At 45.5% G+C, this 24,620-nt stretch overlaps 1 protein-coding gene across 10 annotated transcripts in view; it reads left to right on the forward strand.

Moving 5' to 3' along the window:
• The window catches only part of SRGAP2 (SLIT-ROBO Rho GTPase activating protein 2), a 235,075-nt gene that overhangs the window by 161,226 nt on the left and 49,229 nt on the right, over positions 1-24,620 (forward strand). For 6 of the 10 annotated variants that reach the window (XM_043569300.1, XM_043569294.1, XM_043569296.1 and 3 more), the window contains exons 6-10: positions 2,979-3,194; positions 3,818-3,946; positions 12,190-12,414; positions 16,034-16,135; positions 17,145-17,342. In XM_043569300.1, coding sequence (XP_043425235.1) covers positions 2,979-3,194; positions 3,818-3,946; positions 12,190-12,414; positions 16,034-16,135; positions 17,145-17,342 — 870 coding nt within the window. The remainder of the gene's footprint in view (positions 1-2,978; positions 3,195-3,817; positions 3,947-12,189; positions 12,415-16,033; positions 16,136-17,144; positions 17,343-24,620) is intronic. The other 4 variants (XM_043569295.1, XM_043569297.1, XM_043569303.1 and 1 more) reach the window with 1 other exon arrangement.

Below are 24,620 nucleotides of genomic sequence, written 5' to 3' on the forward strand. Positions count from 1 at the left end.
ATTTGCCTCCCTGCTTTTTATGTGTTGCTTTCATTCTTTTTGTTTTCCTCAGTTTATATCTATAATAATAATAATAATAATTTTTATGATTTTAGTGTGGCTTGGAGAGAAAGCACGAATTAAAGTTAAGGCATGAATTAAGATTTAGTTTTTTTGAAGTAAAGTGAATTTTCTTCATAGAACTGAGAATTTAGACTTCTGAGTTTTTTCCCTAGTTTGTATTTGCCTCACTATGTATATATTTCTCCAAGTCCTATCTTGACTTCCCTATTTCTCCAATTGTTTTGGCATCACTTATTCAAGCTTTGGCCTCTGGATACCTCAGTTTTGCGTTGAGTTGAAAGATACTAGTTATACTTCTTCCATATTTCCACAAGGGAGAGATTTAGTGTCATTAAGTCATTGGGGCAACCACATTGATTGTAAAACTACTACTGTGTAGATGACACATTTCCCAACTGTGGAGAAGAGAAGAAAACACAAAAGAAGAAGTGATGCTTACTCTTAAGAATTCATAGTTTCTTAGATGAGGTAGTATTTTACTCTTTTAAAGAGAGTTCTTTAGGGGCGCCTGGGTGACTCAGTTAAACATCCAACTCTTGATTTCAGCTCAGGTAATTACCTCACGGTTCTGAGTTCAAACCCCACATTGGGCTCTATGCTGACAGCACAGAGCCTGCTTGGGATTCTCTCTCCCCTCCTTGTGCTGTCTCTCTTTTTCTCTCTGAAAATAAATAAGCTTTAAAAAAAGAGAGAGTTCTTTGGTGGAAAGGAGCAATATAAATCATTGATTTTTATTATTATTCATAGTGTTTCCTCTTTATTTATCATGCATCTTCAGGAAATGGAAAACTGCTTTCTTAAAAATCATTCATTTTTGTAACTGTTCATTCAAGCTGTTGAATCCATACTCAGATGAAAAGAAAGAAAATGTGGTCTCCTGAATACCCTTCTTCAGACAGGATAACAGATGCCTCTTCCTCACTTCTTAGTCAGCCTGGAATCTGGAAGACCGTTTGGATTACTTAGAAAGGCTTTTAATGCTACCAGTTAAATATCAGTTCTCCTGTGTAGAGAATATACAGAGTTGATCTTATTATGGGAAGTGATGTCAGGTCCAAAATAAGGTGAAGCTGATTTAAGATACTCTGTATCCAAAACGAGACCTTTAAACTCTAATGTATTTTGATTTTGTCAATGCCCCAATATTCTTTATTCTTTCCACCACCTCTAGCTGATCCTAAAGAATCAGTACATCCATAAGGTCCCTCTAACCCAGGATTTCTCAGCCTTGGCACCATGGACATTTTGGGCCAGACAACTTTGTTGTGGGGGCTGTCCTGTGCCTACGGTGTTTAGCAGCCTCCTGGCTTCTACCCACTGGATGCCAGTAGCAAGCTCCCAAGTGGTGACAATCAAAAATGTCTCCAGATTAGCCCCCAGTTGAGACCACTGCTCTAATATGAAGCCATTAATAAAACCAGCTCCTCTTTGTAAACCTGCCTTGACTGAACTTAACCTTTCCTCCCAACTAATCCAGCTCTGGTCCTGTTCCGAGGAAGATACGGGGGCCTAATGGCTAAGAATGTGGACTTGGTGATCTGACAGACCTGGGTTTGAATCCTGATTCTGCCATTTACTAGCTGTGTGTCCTTGGATGGGATAGTTTGTCTCCTTCAGCCTTGGTTTCCCCATATTTACAAGTGGAAATAATCACGTCTTTCACAGAGTTGTTGTAAGGGTTAAGTGAGAAAACATGCATAAAGCCTCTGACACACAGCACGTACTAATAAGTAAGTGCTAGAGGTTATTATCAATATAATACCCGTACTCTCGTCTGTTGTTCACTCTCCACCCCCTGCCCCCACACATATGCACCCAGCTACCACACTCTGTTTCTCCCTCTCAAGGAAATCGCACGGCACCAAAATGTCACCACTCTTGAACTTCAGCTTGCTTAGTTGCAATCAGCACTTTTAATTCCTAGATAGGAGCTAGAGGCCCCTGTGTGGGAACAGAGAGCTCCAGCAGGGAAGAGTGGGCACCTTGTGGCTGGAAGTATGTTTGGGAGGAAACACACACAAGTCCTAGGCTTCCTGGCCTCCTCATTAAGAAAAGAGATTGGACTCCCAGACGGTTGCTTCGACGGGGAATTTGAAAACGATATTTCTCTCCTTTTATATATTCCTTCCTGTGGCAGCTCTCGTTTCACCTGATGTGGGTTTTATTCCTTCTTAGGCTCTTACCTGAATTATTGTGTGGGCCTATAGTCTTCTTAGGGTTGTTTTCTAGACCACAGGGTGGCTATAAGGATGAAATGAGAAGACGGGTGTGTAGCACTCAGCACAGAGCCAAACGTGTACTAAACGCTCAGTAAATGATAACTGCCATTATTATTGCTGCTGCTGTTCTGGTTCCCGTGAGAAAGGGCGTTCGATCTTCATGAAGCAGACCAGACTGACCCCTAGAATGCTAGAGCAGGAGAAAGAGCTTTTGGAGCCTGTCTCCTTCCGTATTTTGTATCTGAAATGTCCAAAAAGCAGACTACTCCACAGGCAGTGCTGCCTTCTTCAGGGTTCCCAACCAGCCAGGGAAAGGGCTTTGCTCTAGGGATCTGAGTGGTGGTGGTGTTTCCTGCATGCTTGGTGTTGTGAGACGGCTAAGCAATACAAATTACTTAGCCAATATAAAGGAGTAACGATTACAAGTGTTAATAAATAGAAGTGAATAATAGATGATGGGAGACGCGAAGTCATTTTAATAATAAGACATATTGGCTCAGTTCAAGTGCTGCTTTCCTGTGCTTTGGAGTGGTCTTTAATATACAATGTTTGCTGAACCGAACACTTAAGAATTTTTCCCTTAAGGGTATGAGGGTATTGCTTCATGTGGGACATGAATCTGAATCTGTCAGTCTGTAAGCAGAACTTGACCCCATTGGCTTGACCTCTGGGGGTGGGGGCGGGGGTGTCTTGCAGGTCATGAAGACATATCACATGTACAATGCCGACAGCATCAGTGCTCAGAGCAAACTAAAGGAGGCAGAGAAGCAGGAGGAGAAGCAAATTGGAAAATCGGTAAAGCAGGAAGACCGGCAGACCCCGCGCTCCCCTGACTCCTCATCCAACGTCCGCATCGAGGAGAAGCATGTCCGGAGGAGCTCGGTGAAGAAGATTGAGAAAATGAAGGAGAAGGTACGTGTGCTTCAGCAGCTTAGGGGCTGGGGACGAGCACTGTGGGAGTCAGGACCGATAGGAGTTTTCCAGTAGGTGCTGTGAAGAACAGAACAAGGTAACTCTGGTTCCTTTAGGGCCTAACAGCCAAAAGTCAGTCCTTGCTGTCTGCCCTGGAAGAAATTCTGGATACTGGAAGAACTTGGGCCCGGGGTGGAGGGCTCCTAGTTCTTCACCTGTAGCAGATTCACAAGAAACCATAGAAACCTTTCCCAAACCTTTCCCAAAGCTGGGAGAGGGACTGCACATCTAGGGTTTGGCTTCACATGTCCCATATTCAGGGCAAAGGTAGTGACACCTTCTTCTGGACGGTGGCACAAGGATAGAGGATGGTATTTGCAGATAGAACCAAAGTGGGACATGTGTCTAAAGTAGGGAGCCTCATTAACCTTTCCTGGATTGATCTACATTATGCCCTCGAATCTCATTAAACAGAATTAGAACCCAATTTAAGGCAGACAGCGCGTAGGGAGTAGCAGCACAATTGTGGTTCTCGAATGTACTGTCCTTTCATCTTTTAGAGAACAATCTCCCCTTTTTAAAAAAAAAAAAAAAGCAGAATTGAACTTTTGTTCTCTTTTCAGCGCCAAGCCAAGTATACAGAAAATAAGTTGAAGGCCATTAAAGCCCGGAATGAATACTTGCTGGCTCTGGAGGCAACCAATGCATCTGTCTTCAAGTACTATATCCACGACCTGTCTGACCTTATTGATGTAAGTGCTTAAAGCTGGGGGCTCAAGGGCACCTTTTTCCTGGTTTTAGAGAACTGGTCAGGTGTTCGTTCCCCAGTCCTGTTGCCCCGGCATCTTGGAGCATTTGGAGAAGAATTACGAAGATAGTAGCCACAGCCCGTTAGGGGTTTTGCCATGTACCAGGTACCAGGTGAAGCCCTCTTTGTCTTTTTCAGGTCTTACTAGAATCCTGGGAGGAAGGCACTCTTGTCTCCACTTTTACAGTTTAAAATTCCGAGTTTAGATGACTTCCTCAGAGTCAGCTAATAAGTGACAGGGGCAAAATTTGTACCTAGGTCTGATTACTCAACTCATGCTCATAACTGCAATGCGCTTCTGTCTCCAGGGAATACTCTCTCACATCAGCTACTTGCACCTAGAAATGAGTGGAAAGAGCTAAGGAGTTCGAATGCCATGCCTTATATTTAGATGGCACTTAACGTCTCCCACTGCTATTTCACTTGATGGTCATATTGCCCTCTGGATCAGTGTTACCACCTCCAATTTGAAGATAAGGAATCTGGGGCTCAGGAGGCTTCCCTGTCCCCAGTTACACTGCAGATGAGGGTCCTGGTCGGGAAGGCATCCAGATGCCCCTGACATATGGCCCATTCTCTCTGATATGTGATACAAAGATGACGAGGGAAGTAGGTAGCTAGGCGCGTGTGTTTTGCTTGGGGAGGGCACGAGGGATACGCTTTGTGTCTTGGGCCTCGTGGGTCAGCCTTGGCCAGTTTCTCCTGCTGCTTTTCCTCACGCTTCTTGGTTGAGCCTTGCAGTCTCTCCCACCCGCAGCCTCCCATCTGGCCCAGTTCCCGAGCCAGTCCTGACCGTAGCTGCATAAATACACCCTTCCCTCCAGTCTTTAAAGTGGAGGGCCTGGAGCCGGCTGGCTTAGTGTCAGCTGCCCAGCCTCCTGGCCTTCAGGTACACGGGGCTGGCCTTCTCTCTGAGGCCTGATGTTTGCCTCTAGCTGTTAGCGGGCAGCCACTAGGCTTTACCAGCTTCTGGCCACCCCCTGCACACTCGTTCGCCTGACGTGGTTTCTCGGTGCACGAACCTACCACACTTTACCACGTAGGGTCTGGTCTAAGATTCAGGTCATCCCGGCCTTGTCACTGAACTGTTTTGGAACTCTGCCTTACTCCCCTCTCCCCGACCTCTCTCTGGCAAACAGAACTAGACTAGATCATTGGTACTTAAATCTGGCCTTACATGCTTGGGGAACTTTTCTAAATTAGTTCCTTCGGGGGCTCCTGGGTGGCTCACTCAGGGAAGCATCTGACTCTTGGTTTCAGCTCAGATCATGATCTTGCAGTTTTGTGAGTTTGAGCCCCGCGTCAGGCTCTGTGCTGACAGCATAGAGCCTCCCTCTGTCTGTGCCCCTCTCCCGCTCGGGCTGCTCTGTCTCTTTCAAAGTAAACAAATAAACTTTAAAAAAAATAAGTAAATAAATAAAATCGTTCCTTCAGCCGGGGATTTTTGATGCAGTAGATTTCAGCCTCTTAATGCCCTGAGTGTCATTGTCTTACTGGGTAAGTGGAGCCCTGATCCCTGCTCAGGCACCGCTTTGTTCTCTTTGCTTGTTGAAGCCAATCTGAACACTGTCCTTCAGCGGAGGTCGGAGCCCTAAACAAGATCCTTTCTTCTCCTGGGAGGAATGGCTCTTCTCTGTTGGGGCAGATGCCTGTTCTCAGCACAAGGAAGAGAATCCATTCTTATGCTCCATTTCTACTATGTATCTCACGTTTGGTGAAAAAAAAAAATCAGGCTATGCAGTCCATCACACCTCTTCCTCTGGTTTGTCCTTTCCTCTTTCTTTGGCCCCCGGGGCACCTTTCCCACCCCTTTCACCAAAATGCTGACCTCAGGGGGAGAGAGGGCCCTACTGCTGTGTCAGTCATGAGCTTTGCAGCCCATAGACTCTCTAGCAGATGTAAGTAGGTGTTTTAAAATCAGTCGAAGTAGCAAGCTCTTTTGCAGCTTTTTCTCATTTAACAAGAAGAAGAAGAAGAAGAAAGGTATGTTAAGAGCCTGTCTTCCTGGGATGTGGTATGGGGTCTCATGAAAAAGAACCCTACCAGCCTCCTCAGTGCTCAGCCAAGGTGCGGGTGTAGGCTACTGTGGCATTCTGGGCCACTCAGTAAAGCGCTCTGGTTTTGTTTTGTTTGTTGTTTGTTTTGCTTTTGTTTTTTGCCTAAGGTGAGGACAGATGTATTACTCTTTTTTTTTTTTTTTTTTGTAAAGCTGATAACATTCTGCTCAGTAAATGTTTCTTTGGAATGAGGCTATGTGCTTACCATCAAAAATAATTTTTGCCCTAGAGGTATTCATAGACATACGAAGAAATAATTTCCATGTAACTGGCTTATTGCAACACTAAGCACAGGGGGCTTACCTAGGACAGTGGTTTTCAAACTGTAGGCCATGAGCCATTAGGGGAAGTCATGAAATCACTTTTATGGGTTGAACTAGCCGTAGAATAGAATAGAATAGAATAGAATAGAATAGAATAGAATAGTATAGAATAGAATAGAAAGGAAAATAAAATATCTTGGTACATCATACTAGTAACGTTAAGTTTTATTTTGTGAAGCTGTTACGTTAGGGGTGTGTGTGTGTGTGTGTGTGTGTGTGTCTGTGTGTGTGACAGGATAAGATGTATTTCTTACTGTGAGTTGAAAGTTAAAAAAAGTTTGAATCACTGCACTAAGAGCAGAGGAAAGTGTCTTAGTCTCCTCCCTGAGGGCAGGAAACAAGTCTCTTTGCCTTAATATATAAACCGGGGCACCTGGCTGGCTCAGTTGGAAGAGCATGCAGCTCTTGATCTTGGGGTTGTGAGTTGAAGCCCCGCATTGGGTGTAGAGATTACTTAAATAAGTAAATAAAAACTTTAAAGAAAATACTTTACCGTATAAACATATACAAGGTGTGCTTAATATATAGCTGAACACATTGTATATTCATTGAAGGAAGAAAGAAATAGAGGAGGAAGAAGGTAATTTCCTAAGGCACGATTTTTTTTTTCCTTTTTGTGCCTTTTAATACTGTTTGAAGATATAGTTTACATTCAGTGCCTGAACTTAAGTGTTACAGTTTCAAGAGTTCTGATAAATTCAAACATCCTGTAACCTACATCTCTATGAAGATATAGAATATTTCCATCACCTCAAAAAGTTCCTCTTTTCTCTTCCCAGTTAGTCCTTCACCCCAGAGCAGCCACTGTTTTGAGTTCTTTCACCATAAATTAGTTTTGCCTTCTGTAACACTTCACAAAGATGGGATTTTACAGTATATACTTTTTGTATCTGGCCTTTTTTGCCCAGCATGATGTTTCTGAGTGTCATCCCTACTATTACATATTATTAGTAGTTCTTTCTTTCTTTCTTTCTTTCTTTCTTTCTTTCTTTCTTATAGCATATGTGAGCTGGGGCTAGGGGCAGAGAGAGAGGGAGAGAATCTTAGGCAGGCTCCACACTCAGTGCAGAGCCTGACGCGGGGCTTGATCTCACGACCCTGGGATCATGACTTGAGCCGAAATCAAGAGTGGGACATCAACTGACTGAGCCACCCAGGCGCCCCTCGGTAGTTTTCTAGACAATCCATGCAATAAAAACGGTCCAAAGGATGATTTGGCAGTAAACCAACAGTTAGGGCGTGAGTGAGTAGGGAGCCTGGGTATCTTAATGTTCTGACCTTCACAGTTTCTAGAACTTGCGTGAAGACATGGGAGGACTCGCGAGCCAGTCTATTGCCATCTGTGTTATGTGCACCATGCTGCCTCCTTCCTAGTGGTGTGCAAGTGCAATGTATGCTGAAAGCATCGAGGACAAGTGAAAAGAAGTTATTTTTGTCGATGCCAGTGCATTGACACAAGGACTAGCCTTTGACTTCATTTTATAATATAGTAAGATTTCAACTGAGACTGTAGAAGTCCACACGAGGCATCTGAAACACACCAGGAAAACCTTGACTTCAAGCCAAAAAGACATTCTGAGCTGACCTACAGTCTAAGAACTGTAGGCTCACTGGGAATGTGGCTTTCCTCCCCCGTACTCCTGTGGCTTTCCCAACCCAGGAGCAGACGGATGAATGAAGAACAGGGCATTGTCCTCGTGCGTAAGCCGGAGGGTTGTGAGTGCTAAGTACGCGGGTAGAGAATCTGTGACACCGTGTGCACCCAAGTTGGACACGAGAGAACTCAGCTTTCTTAGTAGGAAATCTTATAAACGACATTTATTTTTCTCTTCTGTGTGACCTTGAAGAGGCTGTTATGAAACACCCATGTTTCTTTTCTAGGCCTTCTCTAGAGCCTCCGGGTGAGGACATGAACTAGAAAAGGGTTAATGAGCTGTCAACTCAAGTCATCACACATCTGGATAGGCTATCATTAAATTCTTATAAAAATTTGATTTCCCCTGAGAGAGTTTTCATCAAACATTTATATAACCCAGCAATGGCTAGGGGAGCTCGGCATGGCCACAGAACTCATCAGAAGCCACCGAAAGCATACTTTGTCCCCATTGTGAGAAAACTAATGTGCTGCCTCTACTCACTATTCTATTCTCCCAGGAACAGAGATGAAATATTCAAATCTCGTTTACCTAACCTTGCCAGAAATTGCTTCTTTGCTAAAGCCTCAGTTTCTGGCTGTCACCCTTGTGGAGATTTGTGGATAGCCAAGGCTCTGGAAAACCTATTCCAAATCTCCCTGGCTTGGCTGGAGGCAAAGAGGAGCCAGAGGGCACACTGTGAGTCAGACCCCCACTCTCTGGCACAGAGAAGCTATAGAACAGTTACATAAATGAGGCACAGGCAGCCTTGCATAGGCCATACAGAGTGAGCAAAACAATGGGCTTCAGTGGCCACATCTACCCACTTGACGTAGGGTGTTCAGCCTAAATGGATTATTTCCCGAAAGGCTAGAATCTGTACTCCTGGCATCAGTCAGTCACCTGCCGTTTATCAAATGCCAACTGTGAACAAGGTTTCGTGGTAAGGGATACAAAGAAGGAATGACACTGGTCAGGCCCTCTTTGAGGCTTGCCTTCTGGTTGGGGTGATATGAGGTGGCAAGTCACAGAGTGAGGGAGTGTGTTCTGTGTCACGTGAGGGCTGCAGATGAGTGTGGTTCTGAGTGGGGGCCAAGGTCAATATATGCCAGGGTTGCAGGGCTGGCTGGCTTCCCAGAGGCTGGGAATTTCATTTGGATCTTGAAGACTGGGTCCATTTCCAACAAGTGAGAAGAATGGGAAGTATGTCAAGGGAAGAAAATGCTGGGGAAAGGGCAGAGGTCAGGGGTTTGGGAATCTTGGTGACTGATGTTTAAGTGGCTGCGTGGTGCCAGATGCATGTAAATGCAGTGCCTGTTATCAGCCTCACAACAACCTACAAGGCCGGTGTTGTCCCCATTGGAGGCTGAGAGAGGCTACATTGCTTGCTGGCCATCACGTAGCTGATTTGAGGCCTGCTGTTTTCCAGTCCTCTTCCCTAAGCGGGAGTATGTCATTGGTTAGAGCAGAAGAAAGAAAAGCAAGAAAATAGAGGGAGGTGATGTTGATGGTCAGACTGAAGACAGATTGCCATTTGTGCTGGCCATTGGCCTTGCTTAACTTCGCTGAGCGTCACCTGTCTAGCCTGGGAAATTAAGATAATACCAACCTCGTCGGGGTTATTAGGATTAAGATGTAGAATGCACATAAAGCGCTTAGGACACATCTGGTATACAGTAAGCATACTTAGTAAAATAGAGGCATTTTTAAATTTCCAAATTAAGGAAGGTGGACTTCACTTTAGAAAAAAATAAAAGCTTGTGTAGCTTTTATTCTTCAGCAGGGGAGTGGCATAACAAAAGCCACGTTCGAAGACAGTGAAGCAGACAGCACTGGTATAAGATAAGGGTATGAATCAAGGCAAAGGTAGAGAAAATGGAGAGGAAAGTGGGGTGACCAAAAATATGTAAAGGCTATGAGGGGTGCCCTGCCTCCCCCTAATTCTCTTCTGTATACAAAGCTCCCCACTGGCGGGGCGCCTGGGTGGCTCAGTCGGTTGAGTGTCCAACTTCGGCTCAGGTCGTGATCTCGTGGTCTGTGGGTTCGAGCCCCGTGTCGGGCTCTGTGCTGACGGCTCAGAGCCTGGAGCCTGCTTCCGATGCTGCGTCTCCCTCTCTCTCTGCCCCTCCCCCGCTCATGCTCCGTCTTTCTCTCTCTCTGTCAAAAATAAATAAACATTAAGAAAAAAAATTTTTTTAAATAACCACGAAGCTCCCCACTGGCTCAGCCCTGGGGGCAGTGTTACTTCTGCTCATAGATTTACAGGCATCCAGTTCATCATCGGCATCTGCACAGAGCTAGTCAGGAAGGTTTACAAGTTCAAGGGCAGCCTGGGTAGACCAGCAGCCTCTTTCAGAGGAGGAAGGGCCCCTGCACGTGAAGTCTGCCAATCAGCTGCCTTTGTCTTGCTTCCATTTGCTTTTCCCTCCCAACTGAGTTTCCGTCCTCCGCCTTTAGTTAAGCTGTCACTGTTGTTCTTCCGCTGCAGCCAGGCACCTGCCAGAGCCTGTTGGCACCGACCCAGAGCCTAGCCCAACAGGCGCTCTATTGCTAAGCTCCTCGTCAGATACGAGGAGGAGGAGGGCCGTCACATGCTTTTTATTCCCCAATCGTGGCTGCTCCCAGTGTGAACGTGATGAGGGGAAAAGCTAGGTGAAGTTCATTTGATGCCTGCCCGTGGAATGAAACAGCAGTCAGGCAGATGGTCTTACTCTATCCCTGGATTCTTCTCTCATGTTTCTTCTCAGGTTCTGGATCTCAGAGCTGCTTAAGCAATCGGGGGGATAATGGATGGCCAAGGAATTTGGATCTCTGGGTCCTTTGGGAGGGATGGGGAATATTGTCATAGAGTTACAGAATGCCATTGCTGAAGAGGGCCTTAGGGATTATAATCAGTCCAGGTATTTTCAGACTTTGTCTCTAGCAGAAATCTTTCTTCAAACTAGGCCTCATCCCAGTATATTAGGTAGATAAAAGAGCAAAGCTGGTTTGGCTGAACCAGAGATAGGAGGCTCCCAGTTGTACTATTTGCGGCCCTATTATCCCCTTCTCAGGGGCAGCCTGAGCAGTGGCATAGAACCTTACAGCTGTGGTGTGCAGCTTAAAAACCACTGGCCTGGCCAAATCTGTTCCTTTTACAGCCAAGGAAACAGGTTCAGGGTTGGGGAGTGGCTTTGCCAAGGTTGCTTGACTTCCTGTCCAGTGCTGGTTTTTTTTTTTTTTTTTTTTTTTAATATTGCCTCTCTCATACCATTTTTTCCTCCCATTTTTACCCTAGAAAATCAGAATCCTTCACATGATCTGAATTTTCCCAGTAAGACTTATGCTTAGAAATTATTGGTCTTGGAACTCCTGGGTGGCTTAGTCGATTAAGCATCTGCGTCTTGATTTCGGCTCAGGTCATGATCTCACGGTTCATGGGTTTGAGCCCCATGTCTGGCTCTGTGCTACAGTAGGGAGCCTCCTTGGGATTCTCTCTTTCAGTCTCTGTGTGCTCCTCCCCAACTCGTGCTCTCTCTCTCTCTCTCAAAATAAACTTAGAAAAGAAAAAAGAAATTTTTGGTCTTATAAATATTATTTCTGTTGGGCAGGAGCTTTAGTGCAGAAATCCGAGGCTGCAGCTGAGGCCTGTCTTAGAATGGGCGTTGGTGGGGGTGATAACCGACAGAGTCTGCCCCCCATTCTTTTATTTGCCCCCGAGAGTTCAGAGTTTCCGTAAATGACCTGCTCTTACAACACTTGGGATTTGTGAACCTTGAATGCCGAAATGGCCTGACTTGGTTCATGTGTAGTGACTTGACCACAGTGACCCTCAGGGAGAGGCAGGCAATATTTTTATTGTTGAATTTTGTTATAATGGTATCCCCAGAGAAACCCTAAAATGGAAGAGGATTCCCTTTAACTCTCAGCTCTTCTCATGTTTACTGAGTAGCCAGCCGTGTGCAGCACATGATTAAATAATCTCATCCTATCCTATCCTTCTGACCACCCTGCAGTCCTCTGAGGCGTGTTTACCATTGGACTGGCAACTAAAACCATAAATCTCACCCAGATCTTGGAAGCCAGAATGCCAGTCTGATCGATAGGGTCATATTTGCCATGGGGGCCACCATCCCCTTCTTCCAAGCCTCGGGACTGTCCACGGTTTGCTCATGTGCCTTCTCCGTCCCACAGCAGTGTTGTGATTTAGGCTACCACGCTAGCCTGAACCGGGCGCTACGCACATTCCTCTCTGCTGAGCTGAATCTGGAGCAGTCCAAGCACGAGGGTCTGGATGCCATCGAGAATGCCGTAGAAAACCTGGATGCCACCAGTGACAAGCAGCGCCTCATGGAGATGTACAACAATGTCTTCTGCCCACCTATGAAGTTTGAGTTCCAGCCCCACATGGGGGACATGGTGAGGCCTTCATCCCATCACCACACTCCCTTGTGTCCAGATTCACTAGACTAAGGCCACGTTATCCTGGGGCTGGCTTCCTGTCAGGTGGGTGAGGAGCATTCCACTCATTCGGCAAAGAGCTACCGAGCGCCTGCTGGGCTTGACCATGGACGCTGGGGATTAGGGCCCTCGGGGAGCTTCCAGTCTGGTGAGTGGAGAGAGAGTTCAAAATGTGCATAGGGAGGGGCACCCAAAGGGTCCAGCAGGATCCGTGGAGGTGAAAACCAGCAGGTGTGTTCTAAAAACTGACAGTTGAGTATGGTGAGAGGGAAATTGTTGGCGGAAGCTTCCAAATGATGAGTCTGGGAGAAGAGCTGAGATGGTGCCAGATACTAAAGGCTTTCGATGGGGAGGAAGGGCTAAGCAGGGCAATAATGATGTGATCTTGTGTCACTTGGCAGAGATCCGAAGGATCTTACTCTCTTGGCTTTAGAAGATTGCAGTAAAAGGTGTAGTTTTGCTTGGGTATTGAACAAAAAAGAATGAGTACCTACAGACAAGACAGTAGCTAAGATGTCATCCCAGAGGCCTGATACTGTCTGCCCAGGCAGAAGAACAGAAACATGGGGGCCCTGCTTTGAACTTTTCACCTACAAGACTAAAACAAGAAGGGCCTCAATAAAGTGAGAAGAACGAGAAGCTCTTTGGTTTTCATTACTCTGAATCTTTTGGTTCCACTTGGGGTGGTTGTGCGTGCAAATGAGAGTGAACCCCATTCCTGCGGTGGAAACTACCCCTTAAACTCTGGGCTAAAGCAGAAGGAGGATGTATAGGCTTACATGATAGAAACAAATGGATCTTCAGGCATGTTTGGATTTAGGATTGGGAATTTATCAAGACTCAGGGGCTTTTTTCTCTCTGCTTCACATTTTATACAGATTCTATTCTCAGGTAGACTCTTCTCCCATGAGGGCAAGGTGTCTGTATTTCCAGCCTGCTCCAAGATCCAAATAGATCCAAATCCAGTGGAAAGACTATCTGCTTCCCTTCTAGAAGCCCCCACAAAGTTCCCCATCATTTTGATTGGCTGATGTATTTATCCCTGAGCCAATTATTGTGACTGTGTATCTTCAGGTGACTGACTGGCCTATGCCTACATCACATGCTCCATTCCTGAGTTGGGGAGAGCCCCATCCAAAGTACCTGACCTGAGTTGTGGGGTGGGATATTCCTCCAGAGGAGAGTCAGGCCAAAGTTACCAGAAGAAGGAGGAATGGATCCTAAATGACTAAAAAACAACAATGTCAACAAGGGAATATGGTGTTTCCTTCAGGATTAGTATCCAGATGCTTTTTAGAAAACCCTGCTCCAGAATGACAACTGTTGCAGTGTAACCAGAAGATTTGCTGTCATCAGTAGGCCACAGTGGAGAGGGGGGATATTTCTATCCTGAAGACAAAAATGTGGAGATGATTTCTTTCCTCTCCTTGGGGAAAACCAAACCATGTACAGTTTGTTTCCATTTCTGTGACTTAGGAAATGTCAGTGTCTGAACAGATGGGAAAGTGAGCTGGCAGCGTGTGCAGTCAGAGTGGGGGAAAGGGGTGTCACCAAGCCCGAGGAAGCCCCATTCCTCACCTGCCCTGGCTGCTGGTCCAACCGTCTTCCAGTCCCCTTCTCCAGCTGCCACTGAGATTCCACCCCAAGAATCAGTGGAACTTGGGGACCGGCTGAGTGGAGTGATACATTTCCTGGTGTTGACTGAGTTCCCTTCTGAGCCAAACAGCTTGTCTCCATAAAGGGAGACTCCAAATGCTGGGTGCTCGGGGCCCCCTCGTAGCCCTGTCAGTGCCTTAGTTTCATGCTCTGGAGCACAGCTGGAGTGCATTACCTTGCACCCCGGTAGGGGACCTCTGCCAAAGCATGCATCAGCAGCCCTGCTGCTTCTTAAAGGCACAGACGCAGAGGTAGGTTTCCCTCCACGAGTCCTTCTGCTAGGTCTGGGTTACTTTAAAAATCAACAGTCCATTCTTCTGTCTGGGTCCTCTCTTTGTGTGATACAGCTGCTCAGTGGCTGAGCTAGGCAGGGGCCAGGGTCAGTCCTCAATCTTGCAGAGGTTCTGCATTCCAGCCTAGCCTTCAGAGGAGTAGAAAATAAAAAGAGATGAGAAGGCGAGTTTTTCTGGGTCCCCACAGCCAGTCTCTCCCCACCAGTGTGGGCTGTCTGTAGACTGTGGAGGCAATAAGAGGGAGCTGCCTGGAAGTCCTTGAACTAAGGCCAAGGTTCGGGTGGCATTTTGACCGGAAGTCCTGAAACTGGCCAAGGCCTCGCACTGACTGGTGTTCTGGGGCAGTCAGCACATGAGTGGATGCCAAGCACTCTCAGATGTACCGGGAGGAGGTGCTTGGCTCTACTCTTGGTGCCCCCACAGGCCTGTGGGGCTCTGGATGCCTGACCAGTGACATCAGGCAGCCAGAGAGTTTCACTCTTGGCTCTAACCCATCCTGGCCACTGAGCTTTCTCCATTGTGTCTGCTTATCCAAGAGCCAGAGTGAAGTCAGCTCTCTTCAGATCTGAGAGCTGGCTCAGGCCAGCTCCTCAGCTGGGGGAGGAGGTCAAGTCAGTTGGGAGCTTAAAAGCCAATGGAGGAAAAGGTCAGGTCTCAGCCCCCTCCATTTGAAGAGAGGTTTTGTCTTCTAAGCAAGAGAATGGTCTGTGGGCATGTGAATGTGCCCACTCATTGCTGAGGAAGAAGGAGGCCAGTTCTATCCAGATGTCTCTATGCAGACAAGAGGCTAAGGGACACATGGTGGCAAGGTGACAGGAGCTGCCTCCACGTGGGTCCTGCCTCCTAATCTGCCAGCCTTCTGTTCCTCATCTGTCATCCTGGGGACTGTGGGTGACCTCATGCCCGTGCCATAGCCATGCCCCCATCAGGAGACAGTGGCTCAACCATCTTTTCACGCAGGGAAAAGCTTATTGGCAGTCGTTCTTAGGGAAGGGCAGACTCCTTTCCCACACAGATCTGGGGCAAACCTGGGGCAAAAGGATGGAGATCCACCAGATTCTGTGCCCTGTGGGGCCCTCTAGCATAGCCTGGGGACTTGTTCCTGGCTTCACGCTCTCTCTCGTTGAGTCAGACCTCTCATGCATGGCCCAGATTTATAAACACATGCCGGCTGCCAACAGCGGCAAGCTAGCCTCCTGACCCACTTCTCTCTTTCTTTCACTCTGGTGCACGGAGGGGAATGAAGGAGGGGCCGGAGAGGTGGCCACTCGGACTTCTACAGGAAATCCTCCCGCCGGAGCATTGTGCATCTGGAGCTGGGGCTGCCCGAGGTGCTCTTCTCTGGCCTAACGCCGGCTTCCGTGGAGCTGCAGACCCTGCCAAGCGCCAGCCGGGGGATAAGCCCCAGAGAGACCTGATCTTTCCAAACAGGTCCCACTCCTCATTCCCTCCTTGTGCTCTTTGGTCCTGGAGGAGGCCCACACACTTTGCCTTTGGCTTTTGTTTTAACATAGAAACCGTGAGGCTTACGGCTTGAACATGAGTACTTTTATGAACAGTAATGGGACTCTGGAACCGCCAAAAGAACTGTGTCCTCTTCCTGACCTGGTATTGCTTTCTTTTGGCAGGCTTCCCAGCTCTGTGCCCAGCAGCCTGTCCAGAGCGAGCTGGTACAGAGATGCCAGCAACTGCAGTCTCGTCTGTCCACCCTGAAGATTGAGAACGAAGAGGTGAGTTTCCTGCTTAGGAGACTTGGAGCCACCCTCTGAGTTTCCCTGTTGAACCTCTTTCTGCTGCCCATCTGGGAGCAGGTGGAAGGAGCATGCAGAGAATGTCCGGGCTGCCGCAAACATTTCCTAGCCAAATGTAGCCTTGGATTTTCCCCCCTGCTACATCCTGCCCTTGAACTCCAGGAAGTTGCTCTTGCATTGCCAAAGGTTGAGCTCTATTTTGAGCTTTGCAAAATGCTTTTTTTTTCCCCCCTCTACACATTTAATCAAAATGGCACTTGGCAGCTGTGTGAACAATATTGTGTCTCTGAAACCACCCCCTCATGCCTGGCTTTTTCCAGCATTTTCAAACAAACAGAGGCCTTTGACTTTGACACTTAAAACATCTCCATCGTCTTTGAAAAGGGGGACTTTCTTCTGGGCCCAGAGTACTTGCTTTCAACAGCTAGTTCAAAAGCCTAGCGTGATTCATTATCCAGCTTCTTTCTTTTGTGCTCTCGTGACTTCTTACCTGGCATCTCAGTCAGTCAGGAAGATCAGGAAGGACTGGGGATGGGTCACTTCCTTGGCAAATGGGGAAACAAATTCACTGATTCGTTGAAACAGAACCTGGGGCGTTGCGGGACCAGGCCCGTCTCATATCTTAACTAGCTCTTTACATCATGGGGTTGGTTTGGGTTTGTTTTATTCTCTCCAGTAGCACTTCCATTATAGCCAAGAGCTAATATTAAATTTAAAAAGCAAACATTCACCAAAAGAGTTGGGTCAAATACACAGCATGAACAGGGGGGGGTGGTTTTTAGGTCCTCACCCGAGAGAGGAGCACTGTATGGCCAAGTCCGTGCAATGGCTGTCATTCACTCAGCGCTATCGGGTGGGAAATGGGGCTGCACCTCCCGACGGCAGCCCCTGTACCCTCCAGCCACCCCTCCCACAGCTCCAAACTCCCCCATTACCTGCTCTTCCACAACCTGCCCCTCATGCAGTACGTTGCCCCTTGTCGCGGCAGGTAAAGAAGACAATGGAGGCCACTCTGCAGACCATCCAGGACATTGTGACCGTCGAGGATTTTGATGTGTCTGACTGCTTCCAGTACAGCAACTCTATGGAATCCGTCAAGTCCACGGTCTCAGAAACCTTCATGAGCAAGCCCAGCATCGCTAAAAGGAGAGCCAACCAGCAAGAGACCGAGCAGTTCTATTTCACGGTGAGGGGGTCAATGGCTCTTGAGGATCCCCTGCAGCTCACGGGGGGACTCGGAACCCAGAGTCCCTGTCAGGTGTTGAAAGGGTAGTCTTCGAATATCTTGATTTGGATGTGGGCATATTCAGAGACCATTCCTACACTTAAAGACACAGATATCTACAAGTTGAATGTGTCTAACAGGGACACCTCCCCTCCTCCCCAAGAGAAAGGTGCTCCCAAGTACACCATCAGGAAGATTATTTTTTTAAAGAATTTTTAAAGCAGCTGGTAGGCTTCTGTTGGAAAGTTTCCTTCTCAGCTATAGAGTGTCACAAAAGGAGGACTTCATTTCTTGATTCTTGGGAACTACATCCAGATATTCTGGCCAGCACATATCTTGTTTTGTTTTGTTTTTTTTAAGCCTATAATCTCTTGTAGGTGGTGCGATGACCTTATCTTATAATTTTTGTTGATGGGAAATTATCTTTCATAATGATGGCTAAAATTCCGAAGGACAGGTCATGTGCAGCATCGTTGGTTTGCAGGGAATTTCAAAACATTGTTATTTTATTATTTGTTATATCTCCCAGTCTTCTTTAAGACAAATAGACCCTATTTCCTTTAAGTAGTGTTAACAGCCCTTTGGAAGGTTGCTGGCTGGTCTTTGGTGCTGCTTTTTAATAATTAAGTTATTTTGAGCTTGCCAAGTAGGATTCATTGCCTGAGCTAAAATTTATTTTCTAATCTTCTGACAACCAAGAAAGGAGAAATTAAATTTGCAGATGTGAGATGAAATATAGCCAGTGAATATGCATACTGATTCTGAATGAGAGGAATTAACTTGTTTTTCAGTCAAGAAACACAGTCTGCATGCAGTAAATTGAATTTTTCCTCCAACTGGAACAATTTGTTTAATTCTTCTTTGAACACTGCCCTTTCTCCATTAAGAACACTAGTGATTTGCTATCTTTTCTAAAAAAAGAAATGTTTTTTTACTTAGTTAAACTAAGAATTCTTTTGATTTTTTTTTTTTAAATCCTGGAAAAGACTGTTGAAAAGGAGTGATTGAACGGTATTGTTCTTTTAAAATAACTTTTTTCTTGTTATATGAAGCAAAGCATGGTTAAGATATAAATATAGAAACAAAAAAGAGCAAATAAAAATCATCCATAATCATACTACCTTGAGATGACAGTATTAGGATATATTCCTTTCCTGTTTTTTTCTCTGGACAAGAAACATATATGTGAGTATATATTTATAATTTATTACAAAAAAGGGGATACTGCTGTGCATATTGTTTTACAGTCTGCTTTCATTTAGCAAGTGATTAATATTTTTCTAATTCATTTCATCATAACATTCTTTAAATATATTTATGAGTAAAATACTAAAATCTACATAGGGACATAGTGGAACAATGCTTTGGCTCATTCATTCATTTTTGTAAAATATTTAGCTAATGCTCCATAAATGCTGAATATTTATTATCCCCACAAGCATTATTAACTTCTTCATTAGTCATTATTGGATTACTCTTTGATGATTTATCAAGGGTCTTCAATGTGCCAGACACCGTGCTAACTAACATCAGGAAGGCCGAGGGTAGGAGGTGAAGAGGGGGATGATAGGATTGGCCATCTGAAGGAGGAACTTCCGTTTTCATTTCATATGTTTCCAAACAGTTACGATAGATTGATTTCTGCAATCAAAAAAATAAAGTAAGAAATTAGCAACGCATACCTGCACAAATACATGAATGGCAACCAGGATGGATGGAGTTGGGGAAACCTTGCACACAAAGTGACTTTTGTGCTTGATCTCGGGGGATGAGTGAACCGGGCAGGGAGTCAAGAGGAGAATGGCCTTCCTTGAGGAGAGAGAGAGAGCAGTCTGTGCAAAGCATAAAGGCATACGAAGCCTGGGCTGGACAGGATGAGAACTTCTTGTCTATCATGACGGCTGTGTTGCCACCCCAAGCTTTCTTATCTCGGGAGGTTGTTGAAAACTCTGGAGGCTTTTAATAATAGGATTGTTTAGCTGGTCTATCTGGACTGCTTAGATATAACACTCCTTAATGACCAAATTTCATTACATTGCAGAAGATTTCCATTTTTTTTTTTTTTTTTATTAAATAAGGAATTTGGGACATAAAAATTTGTATTTGAGCCCGTCAGAATTAGTTTTTGGCTTTCAGTGAAGCTATGACGTGTGTATTCAAAGTTGACCTTCAGTAAGAGCAGGGACAACCATAGTCAAACAGGTGGCCTCTCAAACCTTGCCCACCCATTCATCTCTGTCTGAATGCCCTTGATGTCCCCTAGCCCACTTCCCGTCTTTTGTGGCCAGAGCGCTACTTACCAAAATTGTGTGCAATTTCCTTGGCTAACAGAAACACTTTTTGTCTAGGCTTGGGTAATAATGGATTTACAAGAGAGTTCAGCATTTTCGTGACTGGGGCTTGGAATGCATCAAGTAATTCATTTCATGATAACAAGGCTTTTTGGGGGGTGGTGAAATGGACATTTAATAAAGGGGGTGTGTATCAGCGTGGCTGCCTGCGCTTGCCAAACCGTACAAAGCCCGCGGACAGGTGTTTCCTAGTCTCTTGCCTTCACAAACGTTGCCCCTGGTTTTCTCTGGACCCTTGGAAAACATCAGAGGAACGCATTCTAGAAGCTCCCTTCTTTTGGAAAGTCGGGGGGCTGCTATGGGGCCATTCTCAGCTGTCATCAGATTGATCTGCCCAGATGACATCAATTGGAAGTTTGTAGCACGTCCTATAAAGGTCAGCCGTTTGCAGGAGTCCCAAGAAAATAAGCACGGAGTAGAAAAGCTTGAAGTGATTTTTAGAAAACATCTAACAAAAACCTTCTCAGCTGAAAGATTAAAAGAAAGAACCCAAATGCAGAGAAATTGGGTAGCTGTTCCAAGGGACTCAGCAAGGGCTAAAACTAGAACTCTGGTCACCTGGCCTCAGGCCGCTGGCTTTCTTCTCTACTCTCTGCTGAAGAGCTGAGGTGAAGGAAAGGCTCAGAAACATCCCAGCAGCTTTATCCCCTCTTTTGCTCTGAGTGAAGACATGTTTCCTGAGCTGCTTGGGTTTGTGTCACTCATCTTTCATAACACACAATCCAGCAACGTCAACTTTTTATCCCATTCCTTTTTTTTACAGGGGTTGTTAAAAAATTTTTTTTTTAATTTAAAATGCAAAGAATTCAAAAGAACATACAGAAAAAGTCAAGCTTCTACCCATCTCTGACCCTCACTTCCTCTCTCCTCTGCCAGTGATTGAAATCAGTTTCTTCTGTGTCCTTCCAGAGGTAGCCTATGCATAGGCAACAACTGACATATCCTTTAATACAATAAAATTACATTAGAAATATCATGAAATCAGGGTGCCTGGGTGGCTCAGTTGGTTAAGCCTCCGACTTCAGTTCAGGTCATGATCTAATGGTTCTTGGGTTTGAGCCCCACATCGGGCTGTCTGCTGTCAGCACAAAGCCTGCTTCAGGTCCTCTGTCCCTTCTTCCTACCCCTCCCCTGCTCACTCTCTCTCTCGAAGATAAATAAACATTAAAAATATTTTTTTAAAAAAGAAATACCATGAAATCAAATAAGGAGAATACAAAAAGAGGTACTGTATCACTTGGGGTGCCGTGGCTCAGTTGGTTAAGTGTCCAACTCTTGATATCAGCTCAGGTCATGATCTCATGATCTCATGGTTCGTGGGATTGAGTCCCACGTCTGGGTCTGTGCTGACAGGGAGGAGCCTGCTTGGGATTCTCTCTCTCCCTCTTTTTGCCCCTCCCCCTCATCTCAAAATAAATAAGTAAACATTTTTTTAAAAAGGAAGTATACCACTCATACTGTTCTTCACTTTCCTTTTTTCACTTAATTTTTGTTTTTTTGGATATTCTTTTCATATTAGTCCAAAGACATCTGCCTCCTTTTTAATTTTTTATGTATTTATTTTTTAGTGCTTATTTATTTTTGAGAGAGAGAGAGAGAGAGAGAGAGAGAGAGAGAGAGAGAGAGAAAGCACAAGTGGGGAGGTACAGAGAGAGGGGGAGACAGAGAATCCCAAGCAGGCTCCCCGCTGTCAGCACAGAGCCCTTTGCGGGGCTCGAACTCACAAACATGATCTTATGACCTGAGCCAAAACGAAGAGTCAGCCCCTTAACTGACTGAACCACCCAGGCACCCCTGCCTCCTTTTTTAATTGCTACACAGAATTCCATTATATGAATGGATGTACCATCATTTATCTAACCAATTCCCTGCCAATTCTCATGGGTCATGATGCTCTCTGTTTAGCTAAGGACTGTCAAAGCCTATAAGGCTGGCATTTCTCCTAAGTATTTCCTTGTACAGGGGTTGGAGTATGGGGTTTTGGTGTAGGGGGTGGAGTAAAGAAGGAGTTAAAGTTCACAGCTGATAAAATGAACAGAGATAGACTGCCTGAATTCTTGGGGACAGGGTTGGTAAGGTAGTAGGAGAAGAGATGCACCTTGGCCATCTAAACCCCTAGATTTGATGTGGTCCAAGATCTTTTTTTATCTTTTTTTTTAATGTTTATTTATTTACTTTTGAGAGAGAGCACATGAGAGCAGGGAAGGGGCAGAGAGGAGGAGAGAATCCCAAGCAGGCTTCACGCTGTCAGCACAGAGCCTGACATGGGTCTCGATCTCACGACTGTGATCAGGATCTGAACCAATATCAGGAGTCAGACGCTTACTCAACCGAGCCACCCAGGTGCCCCGAAGATCCTTTTTGATCTTGATATTCTTCTGCAGGCACTCAGGAAATGCGTGCTAAGTCGGTACCTACTTAGCCCCTGCCCTGTCAATTAAAGTGGGAGATGTGCTCCCGTTTACAGGTTTGCTGTGTTACATATTCTGTCTGACAGCCGTTTCCTGCTTTAAAAATTGACAAGAGGAGAGAAATGTCAGTGTGCCTGGATGGTGGGGAGGCAGCCACCCCACAATGACATTTGTGTCTCTCTGCATGGGGCTGGGTAGACACAGTTCATTCTTCCCACCCACCCCACTCCTTTGCAGCAGGTGGACACTTCACACATTAAATCCAAGGCATAACAAGGTCCATGAGTTCTATACTGCCATCATATTAAGGGGAAGAGGTATTTTAAGTTAAATTTGAAAAGCATTCTAGTGCCTCTTTCTTTCTTTCTTTTTCCTTTCCTTTTTTTTTTTTTTTTTTTTTAAGGCCAGAAACCCGTTGCCTTATGGATTAGCACAAAGCAAAGAAGTTGAGGGACGAATGTTTTTAGGTTATATGAGCAGGTGAGTCAGGTACAAGGAATACTGTTGACTGCTGGCTGGTTGGCTGGACCATATGCTAATAATCACGGGCATGCTTGTTTTCCTATTTCATCTTCAAACAACCTTGGGAAAAAATAAATTATTATCCCCATTTTTCAGATGGGGAAACTAAGACACTGGGGGTTAAGTGACTTGCCCAAGGTAAGCAGTAGGGCAACAATATCCCAACTAGACTCTTTCATTTTACTACGACAAAAATGTCTGTCCGGGAGGAAGGGCTCAGAAAGAAAAACTGTTACATTAATACTTTTCAGTAAATAAAACTCATCGCTGACCGGTAATAACCAGTTAGGAATTATTAAGAAATAAATTAACGAGACCGTAAAAACTGAATTGAAGGCTCACAGTGGCAAATAAAACCAAACCACCCAAAAGACTGTTTGTCTCCCTTCCTACTTTTTGAAGAAATTCTTAGTTTTTATGATACTGAATGTAAAATTTGGAGGGAGGGTAATGGCTCTGGTCGAACTGTGTATTGGGAACTTGGTTTCATTTTAGTGATCTAGAAGAAAACCCTGCCCTTTCTTTTCTCCTCTATCAATGAAAATCGAAGGTTAGTGACTTTACTTTTGGATATTTGGGGAGGGGAGCAAGGTGCAGGGGAAGGAGTGAAAGAAAATACCTGTGTTGAATTACCTGAAATTACCTGTTGAATGAATTACCTGTGTTGGAACATACTTTAAATAAGGAAAGTGACCCTTATTGTCCAAAGAAGGGATTTTGAGATTACGCATAACAGTTCTTTTCGTGGCCTTCTGGTCTCCAGAAGTCATCAAAAAGCCACTTATGCCTGGGGCACCTGGGTGGTTCAGTCGGTTAAGCATCAGACTCTCGGTTTCAGCTCAGGTCATGATCTCACGGTTTCATGAGTTCGAGCCCCACGTTGGGCTCTGTGCTGATGGTTCAGAGCCTGCTTGGGATTCTCTCTCTTCTCCCTCTCTCTCTGCCCCTCCGCCATTCACGCTGCCTCTGTGTCTCTCTAAATAAATAAATAAACTTAAAAAAAAAAAAAGGCACTTATGCCTTCCTTGCCTTCAGCTGCCTTGGCTCCTTTCTCTGTGTGTCCGGTCAGCAACTGAAGCCTTCTGCCAGCAAGTACAGATTATTTCTCCCAGCTTCTGTTCCATACAGACGAGTGCTAACTAACGTGGGGGACAGGGAGGTGACAAATAACGTGTCCGTGAACTCTGGGATGACTTTACCCTGCCATCCCCGGCTTAGCCAGATGGAAAACTTCCCACCGTCATTTCCACCATTAGGGATGCAGGTCAACCTCAACATAGTTTTTGATCCTGTAGGATTTCATGGAACCTGAAGAGGTAATCCATCACATGGCTTTATCAGATTGTTATTTGTTTTAATGGTTCACCAAGTGACAGCCAGAGTTAACTCTCAGACTGTGACATGAGTGAGAAAATGATTTCCAAAATCACAAGTAGAAATAAGAGTGAGAGGAAAGTGCATCCATCTCCTTGAGAATTTTGGCTGTTTTCTGAGCAGTCTGGGCTTGTTTTAAGGGTTACAATTCTTGGGGAATTTTTCCTCATTAGGAAACCTTGAGAGTCTCCTGGGATAACCTTCCAAAGAGGGGCCTTTGAGGGTTCAGATGTTAGCATTGGCTGTTTCCTGAAGGTTCTTCACCTCTGGGCCCTGCAGTCCTGTTCCCAGCCTCACAGTTAGGCGCTGCTTGGGGATTAGGCTATCACCCGGGGAAGACTGACAGCAGGTGAGCTGACAGCTGGAACAGATGGAAAGGGGAAGGTGACAAGGGAGCCTATTCTTGTGCACATGTTCTCGTGCAAAGGCACAAAGGGGCTGAGGAAACAGGTCATGGGTGAAGCAACAGAAATGATTTGGCATAGGGTTTGTTTTTGTTTGTTTTATACTTCATTTAGAGAGGAGGGGCACACTTGGGGGCTTGGATTGTGACCTCTGAGGAAGGTTCTAGCAGAGGAGAG

Source organism: Prionailurus bengalensis, chromosome E4 (assembly GCF_016509475.1).
Source record: "Prionailurus bengalensis isolate Pbe53 chromosome E4, Fcat_Pben_1.1_paternal_pri, whole genome shotgun sequence".
Taxonomy (NCBI): Eukaryota; Metazoa; Chordata; class Mammalia; order Carnivora; family Felidae; genus Prionailurus; species Prionailurus bengalensis.